This window comes from Phoca vitulina, unplaced genomic scaffold (genome assembly GCF_004348235.1).
Source record: "Phoca vitulina isolate PV1807 unplaced genomic scaffold, GSC_HSeal_1.0 scaffold4, whole genome shotgun sequence".
NCBI classification, from domain to species: domain Eukaryota; kingdom Metazoa; phylum Chordata; class Mammalia; order Carnivora; family Phocidae; genus Phoca; species Phoca vitulina.
The window spans coordinates 49,929,205-49,947,398 of NW_022589707.1; the positions used below are offsets into that span (position 1 = coordinate 49,929,205).

Here is an 18,194-nt window from a genome sequence, read left to right on the forward strand (position 1 = left end):
TGTATAACTGCATACTTAACAGAAATTGGTGACTATTTCTCTAGCTCTTTTCCCCTAATCATACTGCATTTATAATCAAATTCATCTTAAATTTCTTCAATTAATCAACTGAATTCAAATATTACCTATAATGCATGCCTACCTCATTGAATAATTCTCTACTGATTAATCACTTGTTAATACAAATATTTACTTGCACTTATCATGTCCTGGGTAGTCTAGGAAAACATTCTTCTCCTACATATTCAATAGTGTTATAGGAGCAAAGTATGTGAGCAAAGGTTTGAAAAAAGATTTTTATAGATAAGGTGGTATCTGAGATGGGTCTTTTAAGATGAAGGGGATTTCAGGAGGAGGCAGGACTGAGAAACAATGAACTGTGGTAAGTCCCCTGTGTAGAGTGGGAAGCATAGAGAAAAAGAGAGAGAAGCGGGAAGCTGGTTAGGCCACATTCTTGCAACAAACAGTGACCGCCTACCATGGGCCAATCACAGACGACTCGGCAGTGAACAATACATACTGAAGTTCCTGTTCTCATGAAGCTTACATTTCAGTGGGAAGACATATAAATAAATAAATGAGTGAATAAACGTAAGGCTCTGGGGGCTGGTAAGTGTTAAGAAGAAAAATAATAAGCAAGATAAGGAACTAAGGAGTGACAAAGGTGCTGGTTTTGATAGCCAGGAAGGGTCTCTGATGTTATGTTTCAGCACTGACCTAAATACGACAGAAGAGTGAGCCATGTGGGTGTCTGAGGAAAAAAATGTTAAGACGAAGGAAACAGTATATTTCCCCACAGAAATGGTATAAAGTTAGGCTTCGGTATGTGGGAGTCATCTTTCCGCTGGGATTTACACGACCAGTCTTGTGTTTTACTAAGCTGACTCTGGCTATGGAGAGGATGAAATGTAGGGCAGCTCTCACTGAACCTAGCACTTCTTTCTGAAATACAAATCTATGTCACTCCTCTGACTCAAACCTTTCAGTGGCTCTGCACAGTCCATGTTCCTTAACCTAGCAAGCAAAATGCTTCAGGATCTTTTATGACCCCCTAACTGTTCCTCTGGCCTCATTCCTCCAACCAAACCCTTCCCTGTCCATTATACTCCAAAGGGAAGAAATTACTTCGTTACCAATATATACTTTGTTGCTTTCATACATGTTACTCTCCAGAATCCTCCTGTTCTGTTGCATCAGCTTCAAAGCCCAGCTCAATTAGATCCCTTTTCTAAAGTCCTCCCTGCCCTACTCACAATGGATTCCTCCTCTACTACTTCTGTACCTTATGCATCGTATGCAAATGTCTTATACAACCATTCCATTAAGGAATATCCTGTGCAGATAGCATTTCTAATAAGTTGAAACTGAAATCTTGCACTCTTGGTAGCTTTCCAGTAATGATTATAAAACATCGGGGAGAAGACAGTAACACAAACACTGAGGCAAGACTAACTCATAGGACACCGAGAAATAACAGTCACGGTAGGAAAAAGAGCACTCAAGATACTCCTCCATGTGGTACTGCTGCCTATTTTGTGCTGGCTCCCAGCAGTACTCAACCCTGAGCGACAGCAAACCATTTCTTTGCACAACGTCAAACTGCCCACAGCTCTCATGTGTTATTATGCACATTATGGGAGATTTAGCATGAGATCAAATTTCCTAAGTTACATAACCGGTATTACATATACTTGTTTGTTGCTCTTATTACTATGTAACTTTGATCATTTTTGTATCTCTGTTGCTCAGCATAGTACTTGACAAAGAGGGGACTTTCAATTAACGTTTGCTGATCAGAAATGTTCAGAAAAAAAGTTATCAGAGCCTGACCAAAGGCAGTCATAGTACACATAGTAAGTCTTGGCATGATATGTTTAAACATAGCACTTTGTGCCTATCACCAAGTTTGCTATATACCAAGACTCAAATGTTTGCTGATGGGACACAGGAAGTATGGAAGAGGAAAACACTGAGTGAGGGAGAGGTTGCTAATGACTGAAATTTGTAGCTTGAGGTAGCAACTCTATTTCCTAATGGATGGTACATCAAACAAAGAGAAAGACACTTGAGGACAGACCTTGATGATAGCAAATTTAGGTATAAGGCTGAGGATAAGGCACAGGCAAAGACAACAGAGGAGGAATTATAAGAAGACAGGAAAAGAACCAGGGCAGAATATTTTAAAGGTTACAGAACAAAATCAAATGCACAGAAAAATTAAGTAAGATCAGAGCTGAGAAGTATCCACTTGGAATGGCATTTCAAATCCACTGTTAAAGCTAAAGTAACAGACATGACATGCTTTTTCACGGATTTTTTAAGAAATATTCAGAACTATTTTGTGAAAATATTTCATCCTTATCTATACATTTTAAAGATGCACATAATAAATACAGAGTAAACATACATCAATTATACTCAACTTGGGTTATGCTAGTACTTATACTTTTTTTTGCCTTTAAATCTATGCCAAAATATACTGCCAACCATCTATTTAAATGAAAAGCCACATCTGAAATATAAACAAACATCCCTGTAAGATTAGATTTGGGAGATCTGAAGTTAGATAGCTCTTGAAATAGAGAGACCACTGATGTTGATAAAGCAAAGGAGCAATTTATTGTTTTTTTTAAACCTTACCTCAGAAACCTTGTCCCAACCTGCAAATCAAAATTGTTGTGAAATCAAGACTCTAGCTGACTCCCTGCCATGCTTCGGTTTTAGAAGCCCTGCATGCTGTAAGTACTGTTGTTAATAAGCCCAGCAGCATGTCCAATGCCAGTAGGAGCACTATCTTTTTTTAAATTTTGTTTTGTTTTGTTATGTTAATCACCATACATTACATCATTAGTTTTTGATGTGTAGTGATCCACGATCCATTGTTTTCATATAACACCCTGTGCTCCATGCAGTACGTACCCTCCTTAATACCCATCACCAGGCTCACCCATCCCCCCACCCCCTCCCCTCTGAAACCCTCAGTTTATGAGCACTATCTTTAAAGCCTTTTTCATAGAATGTCTTAGAGGCATCACTTGTGCCCAGTGTTGAAAGCAAAGTTAAAATTTTAACCTGGTTTAGTCATAAAAATTACCTTAACTGTAAATGTTCGTTTTTATATGACATTTATCATAAAACCTCAAACGACATGCAAAGATATAGTTTCAGTAATCCTACGAGATTAAAGCAACATTTTCTAACAGAGATTACCTATCGCAGTACTGAGTCTGCTCTATCAGCGTTTTCCTCTCAGTGATTTAATCTACTCCCAAATGTTTCATTCCACTTACTAATAAATTGTTTATCTTTACTTCCAGTGCCTGTACCTGAATGTCCTCTCATTTCTATTTTCCTTCTTTCCATGTGATATGGTACTACTCTTCACTCTAGCCAACAGCTAGGAAATTGAAATATTCTTCAATAAATCTCTGTAGCGTAGTGACTATACTCAAGCCATTCATTCATCATTTCCATCCATGGCTTCAGTGTGTACTTATTTATCTCTGAATGTAAATGTTGAATGTGTAAAGTCACAAATTGTAGGATTAATGTAATGTTGGAGAGGTTATTTGTAACACAAATGAAGTCAAATTTCATTGGCAGGCTGAATACAGGTGAATATTTTACTTCCCTAGATAAGGGAAAAAACATCTATAAAAACTTCAGACAATTCTACCTAGAAGCCACTTTTAATGAGTCAGATTTCTTCAATCACTCTCTTGCTGTCACTCTATAGCTGTGATAAGTCCTTTCTTCTTCTTTTTGCTATACGGAGGGAGAGGCAATAAGGTACAGTTTACAGTCTCTAGGACTTTAAAGGTGAAAACCTTTAACATGAAATACGCCCTAGAAATCACTGTTACTTCCAAAACCCTGAAAAAAGTCATTAAAAATATTCCCCTTTACCTCTTCTTCTATTAATACACTTTTTAAAAATTTCCCTTGGAACCCACATAAAATGTATCTACCATACCAAAATCACTAAAATGAAAATTTTAAGTGGTAGTCAATTGTTAAATTAGTAAATAATGCTCAAATACCTGTGTGCATGATACTAGGAAGATCTTGTTGCTACAAGGGCAAATAAAAGACTGACTTAACCTTAAAGAACGTATCTTTTTTACCAGGAGGAGATGCACTGTAACAAGGCAAAATCAAACACACTCTATCAGACAATAATCCAATTGCCATAAAAGTGATGCCCAAGAGTTGAGGAAAGTAAGAGCAGGCAGAGTAATGAGGTCAGGTTTCATGAAGATGTAACATGTAAATCAGATTTTAAAAGACATGTAAGTCACTTCCAGTTTCATGACTGCAGAGCACATAGCCCTCTACAAAGACCCTTCTCTTCAAATAAGTCATGCCAGACAAGGAAAACAAGAGACAGAAACAGTCTGTCTCCAATAAACTTAAGAGAGAGCTAAACCCAGATAATAATAAGATGAAAAATAGGTAGAAGCAAAATCAATGATAACACAGAACAGGGAGAAGGAAAATGTAATCATAGCATATTACTTAGCTCAGCAGTAAACAATATTTACAGTTAAAAAATAATCAAACACCAAAAGTGTATTTAATCTAAAATAGTGATAAAATTATACTGGGAGGGTGAAGAAAGGTGAGGGTGAAGAAGAGATGAAAAAACACTAATAACTATCACAATAAAACAGATAATATCTAATATGCTAAATAGAAGAAAGCATTATACACAAATTATTGACTTTCTTAACCGTGCATGTGTTATTTAATAGGAATACTTTTCCAAAAAAATTCAATCAAAAAAGGGGAAAAAAAGCCAACAAACAACTGAAAAATATAAGACAAAGCAAAACAATATGTAAAGGATACCGCAAGAAGAAAAATCTGCAGATACACTATTACTACTTCTAGGACTACAACAACACACACATACACACTCACAATCCCAACACTGATGTTCAATTACCTACCCCTCCTCTCTCTTTTGCCTATGCAACTGGCAATTCATATTTTAAAGCAAAAATGCAAGAACACAGGCACTCTCACATACTACCAATAGGAATAAATTTTCTGTAGAGTAATTTGACGCCATGTTTCAGAGCATAATATTTGGCTCCACCTTGAAAGTATACATACATACCTCTGGACTTCCAAATTCCACTTACAGGAATTCTTCCTAAGGAAACAACTAAGATTTGCATAGAATCTCATGTATCTCAAGGGTGTTCTCTGAAATACTAGATAAGAGTATTAAAAGGTTGGAAATAACAGAATTTACCCCCCAAAATAAAAACAGTTAAATAGATTATGGCATATTCACATAATGGAATACTATGCAGCCACTGAAAACAATATTTTAAAGGAAGGGAGGGAGGTAGTAAATCAGGAAGATTGTAGGAAAAGACTAAGAGGAAAGAGCATGAATGCAAGTGTGGAGTTAAACATAAGTCTGGGAAATGGTAAATCATTTACTTCAGAACACTATTTAAGTAGAAACAGTGGACATTCAGAAAATCCCTAAAATAGAGGTGTACCATATGTATCACTAAACTTATTCACCTGAGCAATATTGTGAAGTTGTTAATATAAGATTTGGAGCCATGAGACCTGAAATCTAATACTCAAACTCCGGTTTTTCATTTACTACCTGACAATGCTGAGTCTGAACCTCAGATCTCCATCTATAAAACATAATAATACCTTTCATACTACCATTATACAAATAAAATAAAATGATGTATATAAAACACTGTGCACACAAATATCACAGTAAGTACTAACAAACAGTAGCTTTTTGATAATTAAACCACTGTGCAAAAAAAAAATCCATTTTAAAAGAAGTGTGGTAGTAGGAAGACACTACTGTTAGAGATTTGCAGGGTATTTATTTCTAAGCAACTGTCCTAATTATATACAATGCTAAGCACGTACTATGTAAGTTTGTCAGTGGAGTAGCACATTTCAGCCCTAACCATACTGAGAACATAATCATATACTGCCTCTTACAGGAGAACTGATTGTTCTGTGATAATGTGAGCTACAATTATTTAAAGAATAGACTTTCTGTTTCTGTTTCATTTATATCATTAACAACCTTTACAGTTTATAAAAAGCTTTTGTTCTGTTAATTTTAGTTGTGAAAGTGGCAGAGTAGCTGTTGACTGTCCTGCTTTATTGGTCAATCACTTGCTCAGATCTACAAAAGCAAAGAAGCCAGACCTCATCCCTTAGCTTAGACCTAATGCTCTTTCAATTCATTTCTCACTTTTCCCTCTTTTTGCCATTTATTTTTCATAAATGCTGATAACTGAACACTTTCACTTACTCATTTCATAGTTCCAATATGCAAGAGTCTTTACAGTCACTACGTACAAACTAAGTTAAACTACTGAAAGAAAAATGATGGTGAAGCAATAATTATGTAATTCAAAAGTCTTATCCTTTTATTTTAAAAGCTATTTAGAATGGTATCATAGTACATTTACATAAAACATTTTTAGTAAAACAATACATAATTTTATTCTACTAGTATTATATAAATGAGGTTCACCGGACTTAAATAGAGCAGCAAGTTAGCAAATATAGCAAGAAACACCATTCTTTTATATTATATAACATTATTAGTATGTTAATAAAGGAAACAGGATCATCTAAAACTGAGAAGTTATTACCAGTTCTGACATTTCATGATGGCTATCTTGACCACCATTACTGTGATTATCATTTTTAAGCGTAGATATTATTTACTCAACACCTATTACTTACCAACAATCAGTAATAATTTTCTGGAAATATAGTAAATCGAAGTACCACTAAAACTTTCTCTGTAGTAATAAAATTTTAAAAACTATAAAAATATATACAAAGTTAATATCATTAGGAAAAAAGATTCTGTTTAATTCAGTAGTGTGCTTTTCACCTACCTTCATGAGACAAATTAAGCAAATTAAGCAAAGTTAAGCAAATGAAAATACTTTCACCTCCAAAGAAAATAAAACAGGAACAAAATTTAAGTTAAAAAAAAAACTGTCTTCCAAGCAGGGTTATTATATATACAGCAACACCTTAAGGAAAGTTACAAAAGAATCCATTGTTAAGGGTATCTTTTGAAAATTCCTTTAGGAACATGGGTCTGGTGCAAGGTTGGTTCGGACGCTTTAATTTCCTAACTTAATTACTCCAAAAAGAAAGGAAATATTTACTGAGCATCTACTATGTACAAGATACTTTAGTGGGATTAAATTTAACACTTTTAAGTTGTATTTCCTACCAGTTAGATAATTTTCAATGTTAGACTTGCCACTAGGGGGAGTTTATCTTGTTTAATAAATTTGATTGAAGATGGACTGGAAGAGCTTTAGGTTAAAGTTATCACCTACTTGATTCCAAAATTTTATGGAACTGTATATTAAAATGTCTTAGCAACAGTCCTATAATTACAATAGAACATTTTTTCTTTAAAATAAAATGACTCTCACTTAAGGGATTAAAATTAAATAGATCTCAATAGCATTTTCAGCTCAGACTGGATGTATTTTTCTGACAATGCTGGCATATTTTAGACCTCACTAGCTAAAACTAGTAACTAAAAATTCATATTAAACTTAATATTAGGTCTAATGGCCACATTCCTAAAATGAACTTTGATTAGCTGCATTATAAAGTAAACCATTTTTCATTCAGGTAAAAACTTATAATCAAAATCACGTGATTCTGTAAATGCCAGTACTAGGCTTTTCTTAGGGAGCAATGTAATGACATTTTAAGGTATTTACATGACGAGAAGTAATGCATGATGCTCAACAAAGATCTGATAAACATCTATCCTAACCAGAATAAAATGAAGGTGAATGTGGAAAATGCTTTAATTATACTATATTATGAGAGATTATTAAATACAAATATACTAAAAAGTTTTAGGAAGTATATTAAAATGCTAAGATAAAATAATGAAAGGTACATCTTATATAAATAAAAAATGTAATATATTTAAAGGGAAGATCTTTAGTAAAATGTTAATTAAAGCCAAAGTTGTTAAACTTTATAATGAATACAATACTAAGGCTTTTGATTTTTTTTAAAAAAAGTCATCTAGATCCTTTGTTACAACAATTACTAAAATCTAAAAATTCATCAGGGAGATGTTTAAGTTTTCTAACCATACACACAAAACCCATGATATCTCTATTTTATATTATGCTACGTGTATTGTTGTATTAATAAATACATAGAACAGGCAATTGGGATACCTCTCAGTTTTAAATAACCATCAAGGACAAGGTTAAGTCAAGCAAATACATTTTTATATAAGAAACCACTCCACGAAATGCATGTCACAGAACTGCCAAGACAGAAAACTGCTGACTAGACAGTCTTCCTAATGTCAGCCACACTGCAGGATAAGACTTCCAAATTTTAATCAGTATATTTGTAAGTTAATACCCTCTGTTAATGCCAACTCTAAATCTGAAGAACTACGACAAGTGAAATTCCAAAAGGAAATTAAAACTCCAGAATAATGAAACATAATGAAAATAATGAAAAATCCAGTTAGTGGTTCCAAACCCAAATTTTAAACTGTTATTTTTCTGATCTGGATTAATGACCTAAATTAAGTTTTAAGCAAAATGCACAGTTCTAATTTGTGCTGAGTAAACGTTTGTGTTCTTAAAATGGTTTATGAAAATTTGAAAAATGTTAAATAACTCAAAGATCATCATTAGTAATAAACACATGAGTACAGCCAACTCACAGCAGTCAATCTGTGTCAAGCACAGATTTTTTTTTCTGAAACATTATTTTGAAGTATATACCATCTTACACAAATATCTCACCAAAACAAACAAAATACCTAAGTTTCTAGTCACTCTATTAGAACTGACAAAACTTTGAAGTAGGGGGAAAAGGTAATTAAAGAAAGATGCTAAGAATGCAAACGTCTGTTTCAATAATTCCAGCTTCAAATCTTTCAATTCACAGACCCCAAAACCACCTCAAAAGTGTAAGAAAGTTCCCCAAAAGGGTGGCTTAACATACAAATCCCCCATTGTACCCTGTCCACCACACTCATTCATCCCCGCTACCACCTCTCTATATTTTACCTATATGAACACGTTGAGCGCTACAAAATTACTGCCAAGTAAGTAAATAGGAGCGCAGCCGAAAGCCGGTTGCAGGGACCAAAAAATAACTTCACAGGAACTCAGAGCCTTTCTTGCAGACGGCACGTGTTTAGCTCTTTAAAACATCTGGCCCTACCAAGGAATGAGAATAATAACTGTCCTTTAACCTAACCCATGAGGATATTAAAAGTGGAAGGGGATTTCAAGGCGGTTTTACGTTAACTAATCCACCAGCCCCACAGGGCAGGCTAGACCTGTCAACAACCTAAGACCACAGACAAGAGAACAGAGGTGCAGAAGGATGGGGGTGCGAGAGGGTGCCTGTGCGCCGGGGACTGGGAGGGGGAGGACGCAATTTTTTAAATGCAATAATTAAAAATGGAAAAATCCAAGGCCTGGGTCTCTCCACTGGCCTCCAAATCTCGATTCCACAGGCTGTGTCGGGAATGAACCTAATCTCTGGACGGCGAGGATTTGGGGGCAGGGTAGGGCCACCTCCCGCACCCGAGCAGGGGACGCGCTCCGGACACTCACGTTTTCTGCACCGGCTTCCGCCGCTTGCGACTGGCGTAGGTGATGTGGGCGCTGCTACTGTTCATGGTGCCCAGCGGCGGCGGCTCCTCCCCGGGAGCGGGCGCAGACTGCCCGGTGCCCGGGACCCAGCAGCGACCGGGACGACCGCAGCGGCAGGCGCCGGCTTCCACGAACACACGCCCGCTCCACCTGCGTCCTCCCCGGGCGGTGGCGAAGCCGCTGCGCGCCCCGAGCCGGGGCTCCTGCAGCCTCACGCGTCCAGGTGCGCTGCCCCGGCCCCGAACTGAGGGGCGAGGGGCGGAGACCCGTGAGCGAAGCGGCGCAGGTGCCGTCTACACCGGCGGAGGCGGCGCAGCGCTGTCCGCAGGTGAGGCGGCCCGCGTGGAGGAGGAGCCTGGGCTGCCTGTTTGGAATCCTGGCCTGGGTCGCGCGCTGTGGCGCCGCGCCCCGTGACCGTCGCCTCGGCCCCTTGGGTAAGGGAGGCGCCGCCGCGCTGCTCCTGGGGCTTCCCCTATCCCGGGTGCTTCCCGGCTGCAGAACTCGGACTCCGGCCGCACTCGGACTCCGGCCGCACCAGCTTCCGCTCGGCTACGCGGCTGCCTCTGGTCTGAGACAGTGGTCCTGGTCACGTTCTCCGGACCGAGCGTCGAGTGGACTCTCCCTGCGATGCCTCTCGCCGTGCCACACACCGGCTGAAGAGCAGAAGCTCCCCCGACCCCTCTCCGGCTCCGCCCAGCACATCGTAGCCCCGCCCCGTCCTACTTGGCCCCGCCCCTCCATTCCATTCCCTCGAGGGCCCCACCCTCCCCGCGCGTGATGACGGAAGACGTAACAACGCGCCCTCCCCCGCCTTCCCTGCCAGTAGCCATCTTCTTGAGGTCAAGGGGAGGATTCTGTGGAAACATTTCCAGTCCAGAAAAGAGGTGTGACGACAGATTACGTAGTAGACAAACTCTTTGTAGCTAGAGTAGCTCAAGGACAGACATGCCAAATAGCTTAACTACACCTATGTGAGAGTGACTCAGCTAACTTTTGGCTAAGAATTATAGTAAGCTGGCAGATAACCAATGGGACTCTAAATTTAATTTTCCTAGAGGGGAAGGCTTCATTCAGGAGGCCACATATGAGTTGAACTTGAAGGCCAAGAGTTTCCTTGGCCTTTTTTTTTTTTGTCTCCATACTAGATGATATAATATCTATTCCCCAGCCAGAATAACTTCGTTACTCTATAGTCAGATTTCAGTGGGATGGAAAGGAAGCAAGGAAGAAGGAAATCACGGAGCATTTGCAGATAAGTAGTCTGGTATGATTGGAGAGAAGAGCTGGAAGTGAAGTTCAGGAATTCTAGGATCAAATCACAAACACTTTTGATGAAGAGTCTAGATTTTATCCTGTAGTCGATGGAAGCGTTTTAAAGGTATTCAGCAGGAAAGTGACAGTGTGGTGTCTCGGAAAAGTCACTCTGGGAGGAAAGTGCAAACTGGATTACAGGAGAGTAAGCTTGGTGCAGGGAGAGTAGTAAGAGTTGTTAAAATAGTCCAGGTCAAAGTTCAGGGAAGTGGCAGTAGGACAGAGAGAATAAAGAACAAATAGATGAAACATCTTCAACTCCCCTTCCACTTCTATCTAATTATTACAGCAAATGCTATTACATTTTATTCTTTGCAATATCCCTAATTCATCTCCCTCCACCTTATTCTTCAATAATTGCAGAAATAGAAACTCCAATGACATACTATTTGGGATTCTTAAACTGATATTATCCTCTCCGTACATTAATTCATCAAGAGATATTTTGAGGGTAACAGGAATTTGTGTCAGGAATTGTGCTAGTACTGGGGAGATAATGGTAAACAAAACCAGAAATGTACCAAATGTCCAAGAATATTGTAATCTGTTAGGTAAATTTGATCTACTCATTAAGGCTTTCCCAAAAAATGGTAATTGAGTTGAGGTCTGAAGGAGAAACAGGGTTACCTAGGAGAAAATAGGGGAAGAGCATACCAAGCCAGTGAAACAGTACAAGCAACATCCCTTTAGTGGGAAGGAAACAAGCTCGGGGCATCAGTGGTGAAATTTGTGTTTAAAAAATACCATTGTATCTCAGGTGTAGAACAGATTAAAGAGGGAGGAGCAGAGTGGAATGGATGGAGGTAATACTCCTAGGAAAGACTAGACTACCCCGGAGATGACAGTTATTGATACTACAGTGGAGATATTGGTGGAGATGAAGAAAATTGAATAGATTCCATAGATATTTGGGAAGTCTTGGAGGATAGAGTGGACATATGACAGTGAGGGAAGAGGATGTATCAGAAACTTAATAATAGTTTTCTGGACTATGTATCTGGCTATGTGATGTGGCATGTACTTTTGCGAAATTATTAATTTAGTGTGGATCTCTTATGTTTGAGGTACCTTTGAGACATCTAAGGGAAAATGTCAGGTAGGCCATAGAATATACAAGTTTGTAACTCAAAGAAGTCATATGAGCTGGAGACATAAATTTAGAAGTCATTTGCATTTAGCTGACAGAGTATGGAGATTTTAGGATACAAATATATGCTAGGAAAGAAGGACTAGGCCCCAAAGAATTTCAATATATAATATCTAATAGCTAAATAGAAGATGATGGACCTAAAAAACCAATTGTAAAAGAGTCACTTGAATGATAACAGGAAAATATGCCGATCATCATGTCATGGAGAACAAAGTGGAAAAATGTCAGGAGTGGTTCACAGTACTGAATGATGTTGATATGTTCACATAAGATGAGAACTGAAAATGTCTGTTGGCTTCTCAACATGGAGTCATTCGTGACTTTAGTGAATGTATGTCAGTAGTGAACATTATGTTGGTGGACACAGAACTGGATTCACGATGAAAAAATGGCATAAGAAGACAATTTTTTTTTTTTTTTTTTAGGTTTGGCTGTGAAAGGGAAAGACCTAGTATGGTAGCTAGGAGGGGAGTAAAGGGTTAAATTGTGTGTGTGTGTGTGTGTGTGTGTGTGTGTGTGTGTGTACGTGCACATGTTTTAATGGGTGATAAACAATTGAGAGAGAGGAGATTGGGATTGACTGTGTAAGAAATACAAGGAGCAGTGAAGGAACAATAAATATTAAAAATAGTAAAGACAGAAAGGAATGAGTGCCACAGCAGAACAGGGGAATTAGGAGTATATAGTAGACTAGGTAATAGCAAAAATAGCTTCTCTAGTGCTTGACTCTTCATAGCAGTCCACAGCTTTATTAGGGAGTTATAAGAAAGGCAGACTCTCTGGCTGTCCTTACTGAGTCAGAATCTGAATTTAACAAGATCTTTCAGGTAACTCAAGTGTACATAAAGTTTGAGGAGCACTACTCCACAGAAGCTGGGGGAAAAGGAGGACAGTGGGTGAGATGTAGTAGGCTGGTAATTTTTTATCAGAAAGATGAGGGAGATGTGATGAGGTGGGTATTCTAGCAGGATCTACAAAGAAACCAGGTGTGTTTTGTGGTTGATGGTTTTTGTTTTAATTTTACAAGTCTAGGAAGTAAAAGTAATCTGGAAAATAGCAACAGGGAAGTAGGTGGACATCGACCCTATATCCTGGATGTGTGATGAGAGGCACCATTTGGGAGATGATAGCCTCAAGGAGAGCTAGCTTTCAGTTTAAGTCAAAAGAGGGACCAAGTTCCCAAAGATGACAGTGCACACAGGGGACTTTGATGTCTCTATCTTTCCTTCTCTTTTATTTCTTCATCTCTGTATTCCTGTCCATCACCATTCTATCTAAAATGTATAAAGTGTAAACAAATAGTTTCCTCCTAGGATAGGAACTTCAGGGGTAAAAAATGCATATTGAAACTTTATTTATTTATTGTGTAACTTAAAACTACTTTTAGAAAAGAGATATACAAAATGCACTAAATCCCATGAACCAATATTAATTTAGTGTTTTTACAAAATGTCTACCCTTTTTAAAGGTGTTAGTTGCTTGGTATAATCATTCTCTATCTGATTTTGTCCTACTTCCACACCCTAATTTTCTGCTTGACTTCAGGACTTTTTTTCATTATCCAGAAATCCTGTGATGCTATACATATCACAGTCTTAGTTTAGTAACTGATCTTTGTATAATAGATCATAAGAATAAGATTTTCAGAATTTATTTCACTTTAATAGTAACACCATTCACTTCCTTGACAATTTTTGCTTAGTATGTCAATGAAATCAGTCTTTGTAGTATAATCCCATTAAAAAAAAAAAAAGAGTTGCCATTTTCTAGAAACTATCACTTTCTACTTCTAACATGACCACTGTTGAACATGGTTCTCAAAGTGTGGTTTGTGGCCATCAGTCAGATTTTAAAATTTTCTGTGATCAGTTTTTATGTAATAACATGATTTCTTTCTTATAACAAATAATTTGCCTATAAGAATTTATGAATATTTTACAACTTATGCAAAGCAACATTAGCCTTTTATTTAGTTTATGTGAGATTGCTTTCTGAGGTTTCAGATGCAGCTATAGGTCTCTGGGTTCCTTTTTCCTGCTAAGTACTATGAGAAAAAGAACTAAGTTTTAGGAATGCTATTATAAATAGCAGCTGTTTTAGAATAAAGGAAAATAACGAAATTGAACGCTAACCCTATTCTGTCACAGTACACATATTCATTCATTTCGCCAACACAATGACATCGGTTGGACACTGTGCAAACCACTAGTTCAGAACTTCAGCATGAAATTGTACTTCTTCCATTCGATGACATCATATCTTTGTGATGCTGGGTTTTTGTAAGTTGTAGTTATAAAACACAAGGACCTCGAGAAAATGACTGTGGAATAGGAAATGAGGGTAGTGGTTTCCAATGCAATTCCAAGTTTGAGAATTTGTAACATGCCCAATAGATGTGCACATCTCATTAAGAATGAAATAAAAATTTTTAAAAAATGTATGTGCATTATTTTTTTTAAATGGCTACTAAAGGTTAGGATAGACATATATAATATAAGTTTGGACCTAACTACTTAATAAATGGGATTGTAAGGTATTTTCTTTTACCCTGTGATGTTGTGAAAAAATTACTGACACACTAAGAATACCATGAACTGGGAAAGTGAGAATCTGTAACAGAGCTAAACCCTTCACTTAACAGAGGAGAAACCTCAGGCCCAGAGAGATAAAGTTATGGTCTGTTTATCATAGCCTAGAATGCAAGTCTTATGACTTCTATTCCAATATAAAATATTTAATTTATTAAATGTGAACTGGTTTGATTCATTTCTTAAAAATAATCCGTTTATAAATCACTTGTTTTGACTCTAACACGAAAGAGCAGACATAAATATCTACTGGCTATTTCTAAATGCTTAATGCCTTCTTTCCTTGCTTCATATTCCACAGCAATGTCATAGGCAGAAGCCAAAAACAGAAAGTAATTAACAGGTGTTGAAGAAATCTTTGAAATACATTTTGGGCCAGTGCTCATCTTAACACTAACAAGAAAACTACAGTAAAATGTAAGAATAATTTGTCATGAGTCAAAATTATTTTTGTTTACTTAGGGATAATGTTTTATTGTGAGAAACATTAAGAGTTTTAGCACGTGAAAGAACATTCTTAACACATTCACATGTATTCCATTTATTTATTTATTTTTAACATGCATTCCATTTAGATTTTGACTTTTGCTTGTTTGAACTTTATAAATGTGAAATTTGATTACAGGATAGGTTATGAAGAAGTTTTATGTTTCACATGTTAAGATTCATATCTGATCTATGAAACATTTATTAAACAATACAAATGTATAAACATTTTTTGTTTAAAGCCATTTAATTTTACAGATAAATATATTTGGGATTCTTATAATGATACATATTTTATGCATTTTAAATGATCATATAGAAGAAGTAAAGATCAAATACTTTTATATTAAAGAGATATTTTTAAAATTATATTAAACATGCTAAGGAAAACTTAAGGAAATGTAAATTACTGTGCCATTCTGATCTAAAATCTATAATTTAGACCTGCTTAACTTTAAAGACTAGCACATTCTTATGCATATTAAAAAGAAAAAAAAACAATGTTTTCTTTCTTGAAAATGTTTAACTTGGATTTACTCATCTGTAGACAGTGGTTCTCAACTTTTGTTGTACACTGTAATCACCTGGATGTCTAGGGTTTCTTTATAAAGATCTTGATTTCATGCTGTAGGTTATGGCCTGGGCATCAAGATTTTTAGGGATAATAGTTGTATTCTCAGGAAATGCATGCTGTAATATATAAGTGTGAAATATCCTGGTGTCTGTAACTTATCCAAGAATGGTCTAGCAAAAAAAAAAATTACACACACTCATACATATAAACAGATATGCATGCATATTCATACATACGCATATACAACTGTGAAGGGTATGTAGCTATTTGTTGTATTATACTTTCAACTTTTCCGTATGTTCAAAATTTTCACAATAAGAAGATAAAGAAAACAAATAACCTTTTATCCTCAAGTTTAGAATTCAGAAACAAAATAATTATTTGAAGCCTAATAACTGCTTCAGTGAGAGATGAAGCCAGGAGTGATATATTAATCACCCAGCTCTCGCTAAGATAAAGCTTTAGATCTTGCTCTAACCCTTGATATTCCAGGAAACAGATGAAAGATAAGTGAAAAAAGACTCACGTGAAATTTCTGCACTTCAGTGTGAGAACAAACCTAGAAGCCTAAAATCCCCATTTTGTAGCATCTGTGGGCTAAGGAAAATAAGTGTTAGTAGTTGTGCATTTCAAGAATTTAGCTGGTTTATGCTAACTACAAATCATTCATTTTACTGTATCCGTTAGTCAGTTATACATACGAAAAAACTAATAGTTTCATTTGTATTCTAATCCTAGTCTATTCTATTCTAAATTTCTAATACCTTACAAATATTGTTTTACTTATTCTTATGCTATAAATCTGAAATTTTTTTATCCATTTTCTTGCATATACTCCCTGAATTGTATAAGACTTTATAATGCATCAATAGTCAGGATTTATATCATTAAGGCTTATATGCTAAAATAATAGGTTTCTTTTTTTTGTTGGGAAGCACTTTTTTTTTTTAATTTTATTTTATTATGTTATGTTAATCACCATACATTACATCATTAGTTTTTGATGTAGTGTTCCATGATTCATTGTTTGCATATAACACCCAGTGCTCCATTCAATACGTGCCCTCTTTAATACCCATCACCAGGCTAACCCATCACCCACCGCCCTCACCTCTAGAACCCTCAGTTTGTTTCTCAGAGTCCATGGTCTCTCATGGTTCGTCTCCCAGTCCGATTCCCCCCCTTCATTTTCCCCTTCTTACTATCTTCTTCTTTTTTTTTTTTTTTAACATATAATGTATTATTTGTTTCAGAGGTACAGATCTGTGATTAACAATCTTACACAATTCACAGCGCTCACCATAGCACATACCCTCCCCAATGTCTATCACCCAGCCGCCCCATCCCTCCCACCCCCCACCTTAAAATAATAGGTTTTAAAAAAATCTTTGGGGAAAAATGTTAACTTGCACACCAAGCTAAAACTTTTCACATTAATGCTAGCAGAACAAGAATGATAAGGGTTTTAGGACCCTTCTCAGTCAAACCCTGTACCAGGCATAGTAAAAATCTGCCATTACCTGATTGGTAAGTTGATAATGATAAAGGAGATCTGGTTACATAATTAATCAAGGGGATGTAGCTGAGGGTGGAGTGTCCGGTGTAACACCAGGTTCTCCACCCTTCCCTCCTAAGGCAGGGTGGAAGAATTTCCCTTGTAAAACTTTAAACTTTAGTTGAGTTTCTTTCCTGCCTGAACATAGATTGACTTCCCATATGCCTTTACAGAGGCAAGGAGTCCTGGTGGAAATATATTGGAAGGATTCAGTTCATTCCCAGTTTTGAACAGATCTCCTAAATTCTTTCAGTCCCTGCTTTGGGTTGAATCCTTTCTGATTATCTGAGTCAATACATAGAGAATCATGTAAAGCAAATGTGTTTCTAAAAAGAGCATGGATATCAAATAATTATTTTGGAATTTGTTAGTATTTAAAGAAATGCCAACTAGATTATTTTATAACATAAACAATCCTTATCTTCAGAAACCAGGATTTTCAAATATTTAATTTATTAGATATTGTGTTTTTCCATATTACTTAAAATAAAATTTCGTGAGTGCTCAGATTTCTGCCAACTTTTCACACGATTCTTTGAAGCAAATCACCACCACCACCATCACCAAAAAAATAAAGTCAACACACACCTATATTAGTAAAAACAGTAATCTGAATCCTGGTAAAGTGCTTTCACTGTAGAAAGAAAGTAGATGAAAGATATAAAATGCAAACTTAGAGTTTTTAGTTATTCTTGAATATTTCAGAGTTACATGTTAACTTTGCAAGAACTGAATTTTTTATGTAGTAACATGAATTTAACCCCTTCTTTTCATTTTTAACATAGTATTGTTAGGTCCAAACAGACATATATCTAGTAATTTATACCCTTTTAATGTATAGGTAAGGAATTTCTGT

The 18,194-nt window shown here is 36.6% G+C and overlaps 1 protein-coding gene across 1 annotated transcript in view; it reads right to left on the minus strand.

The window, feature by feature from the left end:
- AHR (aryl hydrocarbon receptor) overlaps positions 1 to 10,360 on the minus strand; it is a 50,284-nt gene extending 39,924 nt beyond the window's left edge. The window contains exon 1 of the mRNA XM_032401996.1: positions 9,636 to 10,360. Coding sequence (XP_032257887.1) covers positions 9,636 to 9,700 — 65 coding nt within the window. The 5' untranslated portion in view covers positions 9,701 to 10,360. The remainder of the gene's footprint in view (positions 1 to 9,635) is intronic.
- Between the last annotated feature and the right edge of the window lie 7,834 nt (positions 10,361 to 18,194).